We start from the raw sequence: 16665 nt of genomic DNA on the forward strand, positions 1-16665 counted from the left end.
GATCAAAACGTGTTGTAAAAGTAAGTATTCTAATGCAGGCTGTAATAGATGGTACTGATTTAGATATTTTGTCTGATCCAATACATTAACAGTTTGGTATTAGTTTCCCAGTGTTATGTTGATGAACTGCACAAAATTTCTTTGTGTAAACCAAAACAACTCAAAAACAATATTCGAAAATAGTGTTATTCACTGAAGGTACGGAAAGAGGATTTTATCGTGATGTCTGGCATCATGCAGAGAAAAGGTTTTTTTTATCGTTTTGATAATACCTCCCCCCATATTAAATCTCTCTGAATGCCCTAAAAGACCCACTAATACGATACATCTGTTGGCTGTTAGCAGGATAGGGCACATATGTTTTTTTATTATTATAATGAGTGATAAAGTGGTTATGGATTACCTTCTTATCTGATTATAACATACAAATAAAAAAAATAAAAAGTAATATAAAAAGGGAGTGTTATTGAAAAAACAATCTATAAAAGAAAAAAACAAAGCATTAAAAAACGGAAAAAATGAAAGAGAAGAAAGAGTCACGGAGCAGCACTGAGCTCACGGTGACCAATGAAAGCAACACACTTTACACCAGCGAAGAAGAAGAAGACGTCAACCGGAAGTAGGAGCAGCGGTTGCTAAAGGTTAGCTAACTTAGCTGTCTAGTTTGATGACATTCTGAACATCGCAAACTGTATTCAGTTATTGTGCCTTTTGTACAACCAAAACCGCAACATGTTCTATCAGCAATGAACTCGCCTAGTTTGCAGAAATTAAACAATTGACGTTACCAGCTAACGAGCAAGTTTGACCATAAATGGAGGTGAAGTTCACAACAAACTCGGTTTGTCCAGCAGCTGTTTCGTAACTCCTTAACTAATATGTAACGTTAACTCAGTAGTAGGGTTTAAAAAAAATCTATGGCCATCTTTTCTGTAATTAGTTTGATTCCAGGAAATATCACAAGCGCAAAATGCAGGCGATGTAAAAGCTACAATGAGAAGTAACATTGACCCCTGAAAAACCCACCAGCAACAACCCTTTGTCTTCACAACATGTGAATCTGCTTCTTCCAACCCTTCACTGAAGCTACAGCAGCTGGTTACTGCTTCCACTGGTTTAACCTCAAGACAGCGTTCTAATTCTAAAGGACTTTTGATCTTTAAGCGAACCGTTCGGGTTTTAATCACATCCGGGTGTTTATTTAAGCTCAAGTCAAATAAAGTCAATAATACAGGTAATACACGCGCACCAGAGGTCAGCGGCAGAGAATTGTGGAGCTTTCCCTAAATACATTCCTGCCACACACACCGAACAACTCTCAGCCTGACACCTTCTTCACAGCATGGCGTCCTGTTTTTAGTTCAGCTAAACACAACTAATACACAACACAACGTGGTGTGTGTGTGTGTGTGTGTTTAAGCTGGCCTGGTTGGGCAATAAGAGCATTAATTGTACCCTCCCATTGATAACTACATGACAGAAATCCAAGCATGTCTAAATAATAGGGGATCACGCAACAAAATACAATCCCAAAATCTGTAGTTGGGGCAGAAAGCCATCAATTCCGGTGACAAACTGGTCAATAATCCTCTCATTTTGGCCAATATAGGTTTGAACAACGCAATAATCTGATTAATTCGGCCTCTACCTATGTGAATTATGATTATAAAAGTATAAGCTTGAAAATTATTAAGATAGAATAAGCTTTTTTTAAACTGAGTGAAGCTCCATTTACAGGGGACTGTGCTCATATTTAGACAATCCTAATCCGAGGCTACCCTCCAAACAGCTCTTATCTAACCCTGTATCATTTGTGGCTGCAGGTTTTTAATTTTTATGTTCACTAAAATTAGGTGACAATAAATCAACCCTAATTTATTGACATCAAGGATTATTATTAATCTTGTCAAATAAGTAGAATTCTATTAAGAGTGTAGCAAAGTCTGGAAAGGTTATGGATCATGAATGTAGATTTGTTTTTAAGAAGATCAGAACAAATCCGGGTCCGAAGCCGTCATCATGCCTGCATCCCGCTGCATCGCAACGATCTACAAAAACATTTTCTGCAACCTCATATCTGTTCAACGTGTCTTGCCCTGCAGGTCTCAAAATATGGCAGGCAGACGGGCTCTGAAGGCCGTGCTCATCGACCTGAGTGGAACTCTACATATAGAAGAAACCGCTGTGCCGGGGGCGCAGGACGCCCTGAACAGGTAGAAAACAGCGCCCACACCTGGGAAATGGAGGACCCAGACTCTGCACAAATTAAATAGGAATGAACAATGTTGCCGCTTACTTTGAAGAAAACTAATCTGATCAGAAATGTGTTACCCTAGAGTGTGATGACCCCTCCTTTCCACTCGGGGGTCTGTACCCTGTTTGCTGTTGACATGGACGCTTATTTTTGTTTTGTTGGTTTTTTTTCTTGTTTAATTTTTTCCCAATATGTGTTCTTATTACTTTTACTCTTGTCTCCTCGTCTCCGTTTTACATTAAGCCTTTAAGCCTATTTGCATTTATGTGAAATGTTGCTTTTAATTGAAAGATGTTTGCTTTCGTGTTTTGGTGCGGTCAGGTTACGAGAGGCGTCTGTCGCTGTGAAGTTTGTAACCAACACAACAAAGGAAAGCAAGAGGAACTTGCTGGAACGACTTCATCGCCTCAACTTTGACCTCCAGGTGATGCGCGTTTGATTTGGTGCAAATACGTTTGCTCTGATGTAGAAGGTTGAAAAATCGCCAGAGGTTATTCATTAAAAATACACACTTGAAGTGATTGATTTTCTGTTTTTAATGAACTGTTCCCCCTGACTCCAGGAAGAGGAGATCTTCACTTCACTGAGTGCAGCGAGGACTTTGTTAGAGCAGAAACGACACCGACCGCTGCTGATGGTGGAGGACAGTGCCCTGGAAGACTTCACTGGTGCAAAGCTGTTTGTTTGCATTTATGGGACTGAACAAAAAAAACGTTTCAGTTTGAGATTTTTCTTTGGATTTATTTTTTCTCCATTTATTATTTTTAAAACCGTTTCAACAGCATAAGAGTATTGGCACAAGACCTTAATGGATTTTTTTTTACAAAACCCATTTACCAAACCCCAAATTGTTAAAACACAGAATCTCATTGGAAAACATACAATTCACCATAATCTAAATTTGGTTCTGACAATTTTTATTACATGGTTATACACGTTTATATTTGTTACTCTGCATGAAAGCCGATCACGTTATATTATATTAAAAAATGTTTTTCTTTCATAAACTATAAAGCCCTTCTGGGTTTTAACCTGTCTGGCTTTTTAAAAGTTGTATTTAATGTCACCAAAACCTGTACAGTGAATATATTCAACCCCTTTAGCATAGTCGTCAACTTTGGTCAACTGCTGTTTCCACTGGTGTGAATATGAAAATATTAAATAGTTATAACAGCTGCATAAATGATTAATCTGTGTATCTCAGAACAGTTAACTGACAACTGTTTAGTTTCCAAAAAGGGAAACGAATGGCCCAAATAACAACAGCTCATATTGCCTCAAACACCAAAAAAAGACAAAATTCAGCAAAGTGCCTGCTATATAAAAACATATAACGATTAATACTGCTACTGTATGCATATTTTTCCATTTCTAGGTATTGAAACCTCGGAGCCAAACGCTGTCGTCATTGGACTCGCTCCAGATCAATTCAACTACCAGACACTCAACAAGGCATTCAGGTGTCAAACCTATTCATAAAAAAACTTAAAGAAAATTCAAGAATATTGGAGTTACTCACTTATTGGTCTTGGTTTTTGGGAAGTATATTTCCTCAGAAAATTGGATCTAGATAAGCTTTGATTATCTTATTGACCAGTGGAAACTGAATTGTCACGGATGGAACGCCTCCTCTGATAGTACCAGAGTTGGTAACTAAAGGCCACCTAAACCTGTTTCACCAGCAGACCAAATCTTGTTCATGTAATTATGTATATTTCTGCACAGACTGGTTTTAGATGGAGCTCCGCTCATCGCCATCCATAAGGCGCGGTACTACAAACGCATGGATGGTTTGGCCCTTGGCCCCGGGCCCTTTGTGGCAGCCCTTGAGTACGCCACAGACTGTAAAGCTATTGTGGTGGGAAAGCCGGAAAAGTCTTTTTTTGCACAGGTGAGATTTTTTTTTAAATTGCGTTAAAAGATTTATCAATAAATGTTTATGTGATAAAATGCACCTGGTGATATGCTTTAAAATTTTTGTATATAACTTTTTTTTCCTGGTTTGTCAGAATTTAATTCATGGTTCTGAAAACATGATTAAAAGTAAGGCCTCCCTCCTTTTTTTCCTTTTGATGGTTTCCCTCAAACAGGCTCTGTCTAATTTGGGCTGCAACCCCAATGAAGCCATCATGATAGGAGATGTAAGTATATTGTCAATTGTGATTCATTAATGGCAGATTAATTAAGTACTTTTATTTAAAGTAGTGGGAAGACTTGCGCTTATGCTTATTTCTATACACAAGGGAATGAAACCAGAGACCTGTCACCTAAAATAGAAATGCATTTTTAAACATGATTTTTTATTTTGGAGTTTGTGAACACAAGTGAAGTAACAAGCATACTTTAATGAAAGTGCATTCACTGTGTCCCTTCCCTGTTTCTACCATAGGATGCCAGAGATGATGTGGGCGGGGCCCAGAACGCAGGAATGTTGGGAATTCTGGTCAAAACTGGTAAGAATAAAACATCCTGGTTTTTTTCTCCTCCTTTTGGTTTCACTTATACTTCCAGTTCCAACTTCCCTCGTTTCTCCCCAAACAAACACAACATTTATATACAGCACAATTAAAAATGTATTCTACAATTTAAGTACTGAAGAAGGCAACGTATGATATGAATAAACAAATACATAATGTTTTTTTCTTGTACTATAGGATGTCTTTCCTTTTTTTCAAACATATAACACCTAACTTTCTATCACGTTCGAAGCAAATGTTAAGATTTGTTTTTACATTTTTTTAACCTCTTAAACCTTATGGCTTGGGTAATGCAGAGTGAGCTCCATGAAGCTAGCGACCAAACACTGGTGGACATCATGTCCCGCACCGGAGACCAGCTCACGGGTCCTTGAGAAGGGTTTCGGTGCTCCGCAAGGCCTCTGATTGGCTTGAGGGGCGTGGGTTTTCATAATAATCATTTAAAAAAATCAACTTTTTAAACACCCTTTATTCTGGCTTATGCAGAGTCCATAACTCCAAACTATAAGGGGGACACCGCTAGCACCCCCCCCCCCCCCCCCCCGTTGATCGATCGATTTGGGTCGCGGCTTGTCCCGGAGCAAGACCAGTTGAAAACCACTGCTTTAAGTAAAATGTTTTATTTAAAAATTCAGGATAGTATGTCAAAAAGGTCACAGCTCCAAAAATGGCACACCAATGAGAAGTGTTTCAACATACTTTACTCTTTTCAACAAAAATGATAGAATGAATTCCAGCTACTTTATTGCTGCTGAATTAATCAGTATTGAAATGATCAACGTGTGATACTCAAAAATCTTTAAAACGTTTATTTGTTATACATTTCATTGATAGGTAAATACAGGGAAGGAGATGAGAGAAAAATCCACCCTTCTCCCCACCTGACATGTGAGAGTTTCCCGGAAGCTGTGGAACACATCCTGAAGAACATGCTCTAACATCTCTTTCAAATAAAAAAATAACATTTACACAGGAAGTAAAGGTATTTTAATATCAAAATATTCCACCCAAAGTTTTATCATGAAGTTTGATGCACTCTACCATAACAGTGATTGCTATTGTCAGAGCTTAAATGTGTTATTCACCTAATAAAGAGCAGAATATTAGCCTGGCTCCATTTGTATGATCAACAAAAATATCAGAAGCCATTTTTTCTTTCTCACAATCCTCCTGTGAGTCACACAGACTCGTACTCTCTCTCCCAGGCTGTGTATCTGTCCAGCAGGTTCCTGGCTGAGGGTTTGGAATGTCTGAGGACTTCCAAGAAGTCAGCTGTTGTCACAGCTTCCAGCTGAATGGTGGGCATTTCCTTGTCTCCTGTAAAGGAAAATCTAAGTCAAGCTACAGTGTGTAGAAAAGGGACACTTTCTGTGCCTATTTAAGATGTCTGCGATCCAACCAAACATCAGGCCGTCATCACACATGAAGGCAGTTTTCTCAATAGATGTGACGTACATGAAAATTAAAATGCGTTTAATGTTTCATGGCAAAAAACATTCATCTTTAGGATGTCTATTTTTTACAGTCTATAGTTTTAATATATCTTTGAATTTAAAAAAATAATTTACAGGCGTGTTGTAATAAATTCTCATATTTCCACTTGAATGTAAATATTGTGTTGTGTGTTTGAAAATATGGAAACAGCAGCTTGGGAGTGGAAAAAGTGGTCTATGCAACTAACAGCGGGCAGCCATGGTGGAAAATGCTGCCATGGTTACAGTGAGTGGCCCAACACCCGGCTTTCATCCAAACACATTGAGCAATGGGTGTACAAATTTGGTGTTTCAATCACGAAATATTGCTGTAGAACAACAAATGTTACATACATTTCACTTACAACACGTACCTCACATAACACATGCACAAACTGAGGTGTGTTTTAATGAAGCATTTGTTACAGATCGCCAAAGTACACAAACATTTACTCTAATCGTAGCAAGTACACAGTGAATGAACTGTTTGTTAGTTGGTGGTATTATTTGACACATCATATATATATATATATATTAGGGCCGGGACTCGATTAAAAATATTAATCTAATTAATTAGAGGCTTTGTAATTAATTAATCGAAATTAATCACATTTTAATTGCATAAATATTTGACCTGCGAACAGTGAGAAGTAATTTTTTTCACATGGATTTTTATTTTTGTTCAACCAATTCCAGCAGACAAGTGTGTTGTGTTATGGATTCCAGCCTGAGAATCTATGAGAATTGAGATTGGATTCAAAAGCATCAACAGGTGTGTGGTGGAACAGTGCAGGGAGATAGCAGGAAGACTGAAGTGTGGAGGATCCTCAGTTAAAACCTGCTCTCTCAGAAGGAGGGTTTGGTTGCAGTCAGGGCTTCACACTGTAAACTTTGAAACTGTTTTAAGGTTTAGTAAACAATCCCAAGGTCTAATATGAGAAACGGACACAATGAGGAATGTGCTTGAATAGCACAACGGAACAACTGAAGGGCTGCATGCTTCAACCTGCTGTCTGAGGTTGTGGGTTCATGCCCCTTCATGCAGACATCACTTCTGCTTTGAAAGAGTTTTGAGGTTTGAGTAGCAATCTCAAGGTTAAATACAACAAACAAAGGGTTGGTTAGTGTGTGGTGAATTAGCGCAGCGGAAGAGCTGCTGCCACAAGCCTGCGCTGCATTTGAAGGTTGTGGGTTCAAGCCCAGTCTTGGGTTTGAGCCTTTGGCTTTACTTCAGGTTTGAGTAGCAATCTCAAGGTTAAATACAACAAACAAAGGGCTGGTTAGTGTGTGGTGAAGTAGCGCAGTGGAAGAGCTGCTGACATAAGCCCCTGCACTGCACTTCAAGGTTGTGGGTTCAAGCCCAGATGTGGAAATAGCATTTAAAATGATTTTTGAGGTTTAACTCACATGCTCAAGGTTAAATAGGAGAATCAAAGTTGCCAAAATGTGACCAGGACTGGTAGTGTAGGGGTGCAAGAAGGAGCCGAAAGCCTCTGTAAGCGCCGCCAGTGGGTTCAAATCCCGCTCCTGCCAAGTCTTGAGCGCACTACCGCGGAGGTAGTTGTGGGGGCATTGTCCCCACTGGTTGTTTCAGAGAAGTGAACCCTGGGGGTTATGCAGAAACACAAGGCGTGTTCACTTGGTTATGATGGCATTGTCAAGAATGATGAAGAATCTTTTGAATGATGAACTGACTAAATTTGATGTTAATTGCTTTGCTTTTAGCACTTATTAGCCATGCTAAGGGTTCCACCTTTTTGACGGGAGAGAAGGCCGGATGAGTCAGTAAAGATGAGCAGATGTGTCACACTGACATGAAACTTATTACAGCCTCTGAGGGCATTTTTCAAGACAATCACATGTTTGTCTACTTCAGGGCATCCTGTGGACAACCTTAAACTGACAGTCTGGCACAGGGTGTAGATTTGTTTTTTAGTGCATCCACCCTCCAATTCTCTGTTACATTCAAATTCAACTCACTTGTGCCTTTACCAATGCAGGAAGGATGAATTGCATGGTTGATCCTCCAAGATGCACCAATCCGTCTCTGGGGCAATATCCCATTATTATTTTTTTTAAATGTCAGTTACCCCAAAACTAAAAAAGGATTTAGGAAGAGCCACCATGTCCCTTGAGGGTTGAACCCAGATATGGTTTAAAGTACAGACATTTGGGGCATTTGGCATTAGTGACAGGGACGTGTAGGTTGCTCCATCTAAAGATCATTCCAGTCATGGGAAAAAAAATATTGTGAAAAAAGTCAAAATATGTAGGGTCAAAAAATGTCACAGAAAAGATTTTTTTTTTTAAATAATAGGTCAATTGCATAAATATTTGACCTGAGAACAGTTAGAAGTAATTTTTTTCACATGGATTTTTTATTTTTGTTCAACCAATTCCAGCAGACAAGTGTAGAAATAGCATATTTAGAAATATAGTACTTTCAGAAATTCAGGTAGCCTATAGGTAAGTAGACCTTCTGTAAACTATGTTTTTTTAAGTAGACCAATACTTTCAAGTACATTCAGAACATTGGTTATTTTTTCAGACGTGGACTTAGTTACCCTGGTCCTTAAACCAGTCATCTGGTGCAGTGTGGGTTGGGTGTGGGTCCTTGTAACGTCCATGCTAGCTGCTAATTGTTTTGCGTTGAGGTGATACTTGAGGCTCGATGTGAATTCCTTGTTGCACAGCTTGCACACAACCACGCTCTTATCGACGCTTCCATCCGTGTGTTTATTATAATAAGATTTCCCATTCACGGGGCCACCGGACACGGTCTCGTCAGCTTCTTCGTTCATGATCACTGTGGTTTGTTGTTGTCTGAAGTCATGAACGCTAGTTGGTGCTCCAGTATAATCGGTCCTCCGAAACTCATCCAGTGAGAAACGTTCCGCGGTGCAAAAAATAAGTGTAAAAATGCGTAAAAAATGTTTAATGTGTTGTGTAATTAATTAATCTTAATTCACATTGTAATTAATTAATCGTAATTAACATGCTCGCAAGTCCCGGCCCTAATATATATATATATATACATATATAGATAGTCTGCGTGTATTTTCCTACCGTCCTTATGTGACTCCAGAGCATCAAAGATCTTGCGGACTGGTCTCATGGCGGCCTCCTTGCACACCAGTCTCATATCAGAACCAGAGTAACCCTCCATCTCCTGCAACACACACAATCAGGTAGGCGTGTATTGCTTGTTCCCTTCTCTCACAGTAACAACCCAATAAGTCATATTTCAGCAGTCGACATGTGACATTTTTTAAACATGTCTTCTTGTAACGGACCTTTGCCAGAGCGGAATAGTCCAGCTCAGTCCGTAGCTCTACCCGTCCTGTGGAGCTGAGAGGAGGCAGCCAATGAGAAATCATGGCTTGGCGAGCTGGCAAGGAGGGCAGACTTACTAAAATCCTTTTTTCTAACCTCCTCAGCATGGCATGGTCCAGTTCCCTGAGAGAAGGGCAAACACTGTTTATTTCTCCTTCACTTTTAGTCTATTTTTGTTCTACTTGTTTCCTTGCGTTAATTTTTAAATTTTGTTAAGAAAAGACACAAAAATATTACATTATATTTGTATATAGTCTCAACCCAACTAGAAGTAAGTTGAGAAAGAGATATAAGGCATGACAGAGAATAAAGTGTTACGTTTGTAAGCCATTCTCACTCTATAGAGGTTCTGGCAGCACAGACAAACTGATCTGTCACCATTATCGCTGCAAAAGATACTGAACGTCCATCGGTGTTGGTCCACACGTGTGTGTTTATGTTTATGTACTACCACGGCAGGTTGGAGGCAGCGAGCACAAACACAAGGTCTTCCGATCTGGCCAGTCCGTCCATCTGAACCAGCAGCTCAGTCTTCATCCTGCGACTTCCCTCATGCTCTCCTCTGAAAAAACACACAAGTCTGCTGTTTCATTAAGTTTAGAATCAGCACCACAGCAGCCACTGAATGCTCTTCATAAGTACATTTCAACCATAGAACCAGCCCCCTCAGTCTTTGCAAAGTTTTCTGCCTTTAAAGAGCTTCATAATAATGGCTGAAGGCATCATATCAATTATTTTGCTTGAATAATTATTAATTATGATAATTATACATGACTAAGAATTACTTAGTCTGACTAACTTTTATGAATTGATGATCCATCAGACCTTTATTGGGTAAATATATATATATACATATATTGTATATCCTCTGCAAATGTCTCATGCATTTCTGGATCACAAATAACACGTCTCATGGTGAGTGAAAGGTCTTACTGTAGGACCCTTCAGAAGAAACATGGCATCAGATGAACGGATATAGAGGATTTTCAACAAGTGAACTCCCAGCCTTTAAAAAATCCATTACGGGTTGTTTTGCTCACCCCATGTTGGTTCCTCTCTGGCTCATCACTGACTCCAGCTCATCCAGGAAGATAGTGGATGGGGCGTGGTACCTGGCCAGTTCAAACAGAACCTGCCGACATATGGATACATGCAATTACCAAAGTAATGTGACCTGAAAATCGTTTTTTTCTTCATTGTTGTTGCGTGTCGCAGAACAACCTACTCGAACAAGTTTCTCAGAATCGCCTCTCCACTTGCTGACGATGCTGGAGGCTGAAATGTTGAAGAAGGTCGTCTTACACTCTGTAGCCACGGCCTTGGCCAGCAGCGTCTTACCTGTACCTGTGTGCATGTGGGTCGGATGGTCAAAGGAAGAACATGGCGGCGGGAAGAATTCCAAATAGTAGGACTTTTGTACCAGACGTTATTTAACTGACGAAGAGCAAACAAACAACCGTTTTTTCTTTCATTGGTAAAACCTGATGAAGGTTTTTAAAGGACTAAAGTTCTCACCTGGGGGGCCATAAAGCAGCAGGCCTTTCCACGGAGACAGGATGCCTGTGAACAGTTGGGGGTACTGCAATGAGAGAGGGTGTAATATGTAAACTAAAGTACAGACCAACATTTAGAAAGTGGCACAATTTGATGTGAAAATATGTTACAGCTGCAAACTTTTTTGCAAATTTGACCAGCAGGAAAACATACATTTCTATTTTCTACACACCAATACGACGCTGAGCTGTGTGCAAAGAAAGCGGATTATGTTGATTTATACCAGAGTCAGTGCTGCAAATACCACATACTACAAATGGGTCCGAATTTTATGTGGCAAACGAGTCCGCGTCCAATCACCAAACTGACCTTATACTATAGAGAATGAATAATAATAGAGATAGAAGTTGGGGAGTGTGGGAAGGCGGATGTGCGGTGGTGTTCAATAAAACAGTCCAGCAGAACGGAGGACAGACGCATCAGTCCTCATCTCCGTCTGTAAATGTCAAGAGGATGCAGACAACCTGATTTGTTGTCATCATATCCACGAGAGAGAGGTCTGGGTAACGATGATAGAAGCCTGTGCATGTATTTTCTGCGTGTGTGTGATATGTTTTATTTTTTATTGGCAATATCTATATGAAGTGGCAAAGTTGTACAAATGTGTTTTGTTTAGACATTCTACAGGCCAGAATGCGTGTGTGTGTGTGTGTGTGTGTGTTCCTGATTTCCCTGCCTATCTAGCCATCTATGTATGTGTGTGTTACCATATTATCCCAGATATAGATTTAATGTCACCCTAACGGACTGGCCTGACCCCACTACCCTCCTTCTCATAAAGGAGATGTATTCAGAATCGAAGACAGGCGAGCGCAGCTGAAATACCAGCATGCCCAGCCAGCGGCTGCACCTTAATGGGATAGACGACGGCCTCTTTGACTAATCGCTTCGCGTCCTCCAGGCCGATGATGTCGTCCCATCGCACGTTGGGGCTGTGCAAATAGATGTCCTATAGGAGTGATTACACACACACACACACACACACACACACACACACACACACACACACACACACACACACACACACACACACACACACACACACACACACACACACACACACACACACAGTGAGAGATGCATGTGGAAGGTATCAGCTTGAACTACAGACACACACACACACACAATTATAATTAGTGCAATTAGATTAGTAAAAATTGGTATGCTTTAGCCTGGAACATCAGGGACTAGCCAGAAAACCGAGACTCCCCGAATACAGATCATCCGTTCACTCACTACAAAGCTCTCAAGTGCTCCCTGTTGGACATATTTGGTATCAAAAGGATATCTTTATAAATATGTGCCTTAAGTTGGGATAAATTCAGCCTGTTCAGTAGTTGGAGTACATGTGTCTGGTATGTGAGGACTTGGGTGTGTGTGTGTGTGTGTGTGTTTGTATAGTTGTACCCTGCTGATGATTGTGGCCAGTTCCCTCATGTCACCACTCATTCCAGAAAAGCCACTGAGGGGCTTCAGCAGCCGTTCCTGCAACAAATCATAAAATCATTGTTATTGATAGTTTCACTGTTGTCGGATTTGATTGTTATCGTTGATTTCTTAAGTAGTGGAAGTAATATAAAGGTAATTAATAGTAAGATAAATTCATGTTTTTGCATTTTGAAAAAAATATAATTACCATGTGGTCTGTGTCCGTGGCAGCTATCTTGCCGTCTATGACATGGCCCTATGACAGGACAGATGTTTACTTAGAAGTAAAAAGGTACAATAAAAACAACATGAAAGTGATGGTTCAGTTTAAACTTTTTTATGAAGGCGTATTTTAATATTTATCAGTTTGTGTGTGCTTTGTACATGTAACTGTTACATTGTGTTAAATGGCTATATAAATTAGGAATGTGGCATGTTCTGCTGTTCTTGTTTAGTCTAAGGTGGTGTCGTAGTTGATGTTTGGGTTTTAATGGGAGCTGCATTCTTTCTACACAAAAGCCATCCATTCAGATGTTCTAACATCAATAGACAAGGACACATTTTAAGTTAAAAATGTTAACTCATTTTTGTAAAATTGTCAGTGATGACAGGGAATTTTCACTTGGAGGACGGGATTTGCTGTTCAATTGTATTGCAACTGAATAAGGGTTGGTAATGCCTGAAATCTAAATAAATAAATAATCCATTTGTCTGTAAATAAGAACAAACAGTACCTTTCTGTTGATGGCCGCTTCACCAGCTGGTCCATTTCTAATGGAAGAAATGTTGAGACCAAACTCTGACAACTCTGGAAGAACAGCGGAGACGTTCTCCTGGAAACCCAATTATCAGGATGTCACAATAACCCCATTTCCATTGGAATATTCTGATGTGAGTACTAAATGTACATTTGTATAAGAACAGGCAGCTGTCCTCTTGGTTCCAATTCCAGACTGTGGGGTAAGGGACGGGTTTATTTTGGGAAGAGGCTTTCCAGCTGAACAGGGACTCCTGCGGGACAAGACACAAACAGAAGGCATTTGTCAAAAAGCAGAACACACTTGCTCTATCAATCACACAACAGCTTTTTCAAAGCTGTTAATCAGAATCATACCTCTTAAAAACTAAAATGACATATAACGCTTGTGTGGTGAATTTTACTCATCTAGTTTATATCTTCAGGCTGTATGGACAGTGAATAACCTTTAAGTCCTGAACATATAAAAAGAAAGGTTGGAGAGCAGGAGGGACTCACCTCTTTACTTCACCACTCCTTGCATTTCTTTTTTCACCTTGAGGTAAAGAAAAAATATTCATGGATTATAATTGAGATGTAAGTGTTGCTTGCCAATTATTCTGAATTTAGCAGCAAATTTGTCACATTGAGCAAGAGATATGAGCTCCGTGGTGCTCAGCGCTGTAGTTGTTGTTATCTACCTGTTTCTGCTGTTCTTCTGATAAGTTTGGGATATTTCTGAAACTTTACGTAGTGATAACTCTCGTAGTCCATCAGCACCATCTCCAGATCGATGTTATCACAGACCTCGAACCTCCTCACACCTCCAAGAGTCTCCTGGTCCAAGGCCACAGCTGCAGACACGTAGCTGGAATGGACAAACAGTGGTGAGGATCTCACACTCATACAGAAAAAGTTACAAAGAAACAAGGTCAATTTCTGCTGTGAGACTTAGGATTTAGATTAAAGAAATGTTAAGGTATTGCATGAAATGTAGCCAATACAGTTAGAAACTGTCTGTATGGACCAACACACACAGTATGTTCTTCTTTGGGCTTTGAACAATGAACCAACTTTAAATTGGTAACGCCCTTTATTCTTCTGTTCATCCGGGACATGGTGAAACCCTACATCCCAACCCACACACTCCGCTCTGCATCTGCCAAGCTGCTTGTTCCTCCCTCACTGAGAGAAAAGCACTCGGCGAGATCACAACTCTTTGCTCTCTTGGCTCCCAGATGGTGGAATGAGCTCTCTGATGATATCAGGAGTGCAGAGAGCCTCTACATCTTCTGCCGAAAACTCAAGACACACCTCTTTAGACTCTACCTTGACTAAAACACTAACAAATGGTAGCACTTAAATTGTACTTATAATGGCACTTATCTATAGCATGTTTTGAAACTGCTTATTTGATGAAAATTGTACTTTCTGTTACTTGTTCTTCTGAGTTTGTATCTCTACGATTGAAATGCACTTATGTAATGTAAGATCAAGTAAGGTTTTACAATCTGCAACATCTCATCATCAACGGCAGTCATGCCCTGTTCAAAAATATCTTGAACAAGATCTGTGTAGCCCAACAATCTTTGCCTTGGCTCTTGGTAAGATCACCACCTAAAAGCTAAAAGTCTGTGTTTTAAGTTGGCACCGCACATCAACCACACATGTTCAGGCACACAACTTTGTACTGACCCTTGCCCCAGCAGGTGGTGGTAAATGAGGATGAGGAGACTCTTCCTCCTCGTCTCAGTCCTCAGCTCATCCTGTTGGACAGCAACACAGAACATACTCTTTAAAGACACACACACAACACACAACACACTACTGCTGCACTGCCACTAAAAGCATTAGTTTAATTTGTTTCAATAAAGTGTGGTACTCTCCATATTTTGATTGGAGGTGGAAAATGATTAATGTGATGTCTTCTTCTTTTTTTACGGCATCTATTTGGATTTACTTGAGTAAGACAATGTTCCTATTTATAATATAATTAATCATAGTTAATTGGCTCCACTCAGTCATAATGTATGTTGCATAAAAAGAAGAAAAAATAGAAGTCCAGCAGAGGGCGCCAGAAATGACAACGACCTGACGACGTATCTAGGCAACGTGTGGACGCCGATTCCGTGTGCCACTGAATGGGGGCAAACCTAGCTAGCCCAATTAGCTCGGGAGCTAGCCAAACTGACTTTTCTCCAACGTCAGCTTTTTATGACAGCGAAGTTGTTGTTTGCTGAACAACGTGGGAATAAAACATCGACCTGGCCCCGAATACACGTAGCCATCAGTGACCAAGCGTGTTATGGGAGTTAATTTGACCGCATGGCTGACGACAAACGGCCTTCTACGAATAACAGTTGTCCGTAAAACAAACACCGTCATGCACTCACTGCTTCCCGGGCTTGGTGGGCGACTTTCATTGACTGAAACGAAAGCTCCATCATGATTCCGAAAGCTCGAGGTGGAGCCTCTAGGCGACGCTTCTCTGACGGCTTGCTTCTGAAGTCTGCTTGGCCGTGTGTCCGCGTCGTGTGTTTTGGCCCCACGGGGCTACCGTTTCTCTTCACAAAAAACACAAATCATTTTACTTAGCTGGATGTAATGCACTTTAGAGGCAAATAACAAAAGCTTCCCATGCAGCATTTTACTTAAAGGAATCCAAAATAAATGGATGAACCATTCCATTTTCAGAAAATACATATCAGGCTCATCACAGTGAAATGTGGTTCCCTTTCCAGATGGTGTAAGATTTCCACAGGAAAATATTAAGTGATTTGATGCTGAACGTGTCCACTAGAGGGCAGGGATGAGCTATGTTGTGAGTACACTAAAGCTACTGTTTCCTTCATCTAATCTTTCATTCGACAGAAGACCTACTGGATTTAGCACAATAATGTGTGTGTGTGTGTGTGTGTTTAAGCGCATCACAGACTGGATTTCTGCTTGAATAACTGAATCGTGCATTATTTCTATCCATTCTCTGTAATATTGTCTACTTGCATCACTCTCTGTTTATGTTTGTGTGTGTTCACCCCGAAAGGACATCTATTTGCACAACCTGACTATGCGATGGGAGGCCATCAGCCTGGAAGCCCCCCGAGCGAAAAGGCAAAGAGGCCGTCATTCATCCCATTAAGGTCTGATTGCAGGCTGGTCATGCTGGTATTTCAGCACTGATCCCCCAGCTTCGATTCTGAATACATCTCCTTTGATGGGCTTAAAGAGAAGGGGGGCAGCGGGGGCAGGCCAGTCCGTTAGGCTGACATTAAATCTATATCTAATATGGTATCACACACAGATTAATAGAAATATAGAAAGGTGGATATATAGCATGAACTCAGAGGCTACATGTGCACATTCACAATGCCGCACACAAAAGCAGACCCAGGCTAGCATAGACACACATGA

General features: G+C 40.3%; 2 protein-coding genes across 2 annotated transcripts; one reads left to right on the top strand and one right to left on the bottom strand.

Moving 5' to 3' along the window:
- Positions 1–444: 444 nt before the first annotated feature.
- Positions 445–5706, top strand: hdhd2 (haloacid dehalogenase-like hydrolase domain containing 2). Its single transcript, XM_037484983.2, has 9 exons — positions 445–641; positions 2103–2213; positions 2576–2678; positions 2817–2922; positions 3630–3714; positions 3980–4145; positions 4345–4395; positions 4644–4707; positions 5566–5706. Exons 2-9 carry the CDS (start codon positions 2113–2115, stop codon positions 5667–5669), a joined length of 780 nt encoding a protein of 259 aa, XP_037340880.2. The 5' UTR covers positions 445–641; positions 2103–2112; the 3' UTR covers positions 5670–5706.
- A 1-nt stretch (position 5707) lies between these two features.
- On the bottom strand, positions 5708–16003 carry katnal2 (katanin p60 subunit A-like 2). The gene is made up of 16 exons (XM_037484982.2): positions 15648–16003; positions 14950–15020; positions 13956–14122; positions 13774–13810; positions 13427–13529; positions 13253–13351; positions 12727–12774; positions 12498–12575; positions 11941–12039; positions 11052–11115; positions 10762–10880; positions 10577–10668; positions 9988–10098; positions 9497–9659; positions 9270–9372; positions 5708–6048 (listed from the first exon to the last, which is right to left on the bottom strand). Exons 1-16 carry the CDS (start codon positions 15699–15701, stop codon positions 5909–5911), a joined length of 1548 nt encoding a protein of 515 aa, XP_037340879.2. The 5' UTR covers positions 15702–16003; the 3' UTR covers positions 5708–5908.
- Positions 16004–16665: the final 662 nt, after the last annotated feature.

The sequence above is a fragment of the Pungitius pungitius genome, chromosome 18 (assembly GCF_949316345.1).
Source record: "Pungitius pungitius chromosome 18, fPunPun2.1, whole genome shotgun sequence".
Classification (NCBI taxonomy): domain Eukaryota; kingdom Metazoa; phylum Chordata; class Actinopteri; order Perciformes; family Gasterosteidae; genus Pungitius; species Pungitius pungitius.

Coding starts and splice junctions, on each gene's coding strand:
- hdhd2 (XM_037484983.2), top strand. CDS start 2,113: ATGGCAGGCAGACGGGCTCTGAAGGCCGTGCTCATCGACCTGAGTGGA. Junction 2,923..3,629: donor TGCCCTGGAAGACTTCACTG/GTGCAAAGCTGT, acceptor TTCCATTTCTAG/GTATTGAAACCTCGGAGCCA. Junction 4,396..4,643: donor AAGCCATCATGATAGGAGAT/GTAAGTATATTG, acceptor TTTCTACCATAG/GATGCCAGAGATGATGTGGG.
- katnal2 (XM_037484982.2), bottom strand. CDS start 15,701: ATGATGGAGCTTTCGTTTCAGTCAATGAAAGTCGCCCACCAAGCCCGG. Junction 15,021..15,647: donor CCCACCAAGCCCGGGAAGCA/GTGAGTGCATGA, acceptor GCTGTCCAACAG/GATGAGCTGAGGACTGAGAC. Junction 13,352..13,426: donor CTGCCTGTTCTTATACAAAT/GTACATTTAGTA, acceptor TTGGGTTTCCAG/GAGAACGTCTCCGCTGTTCT.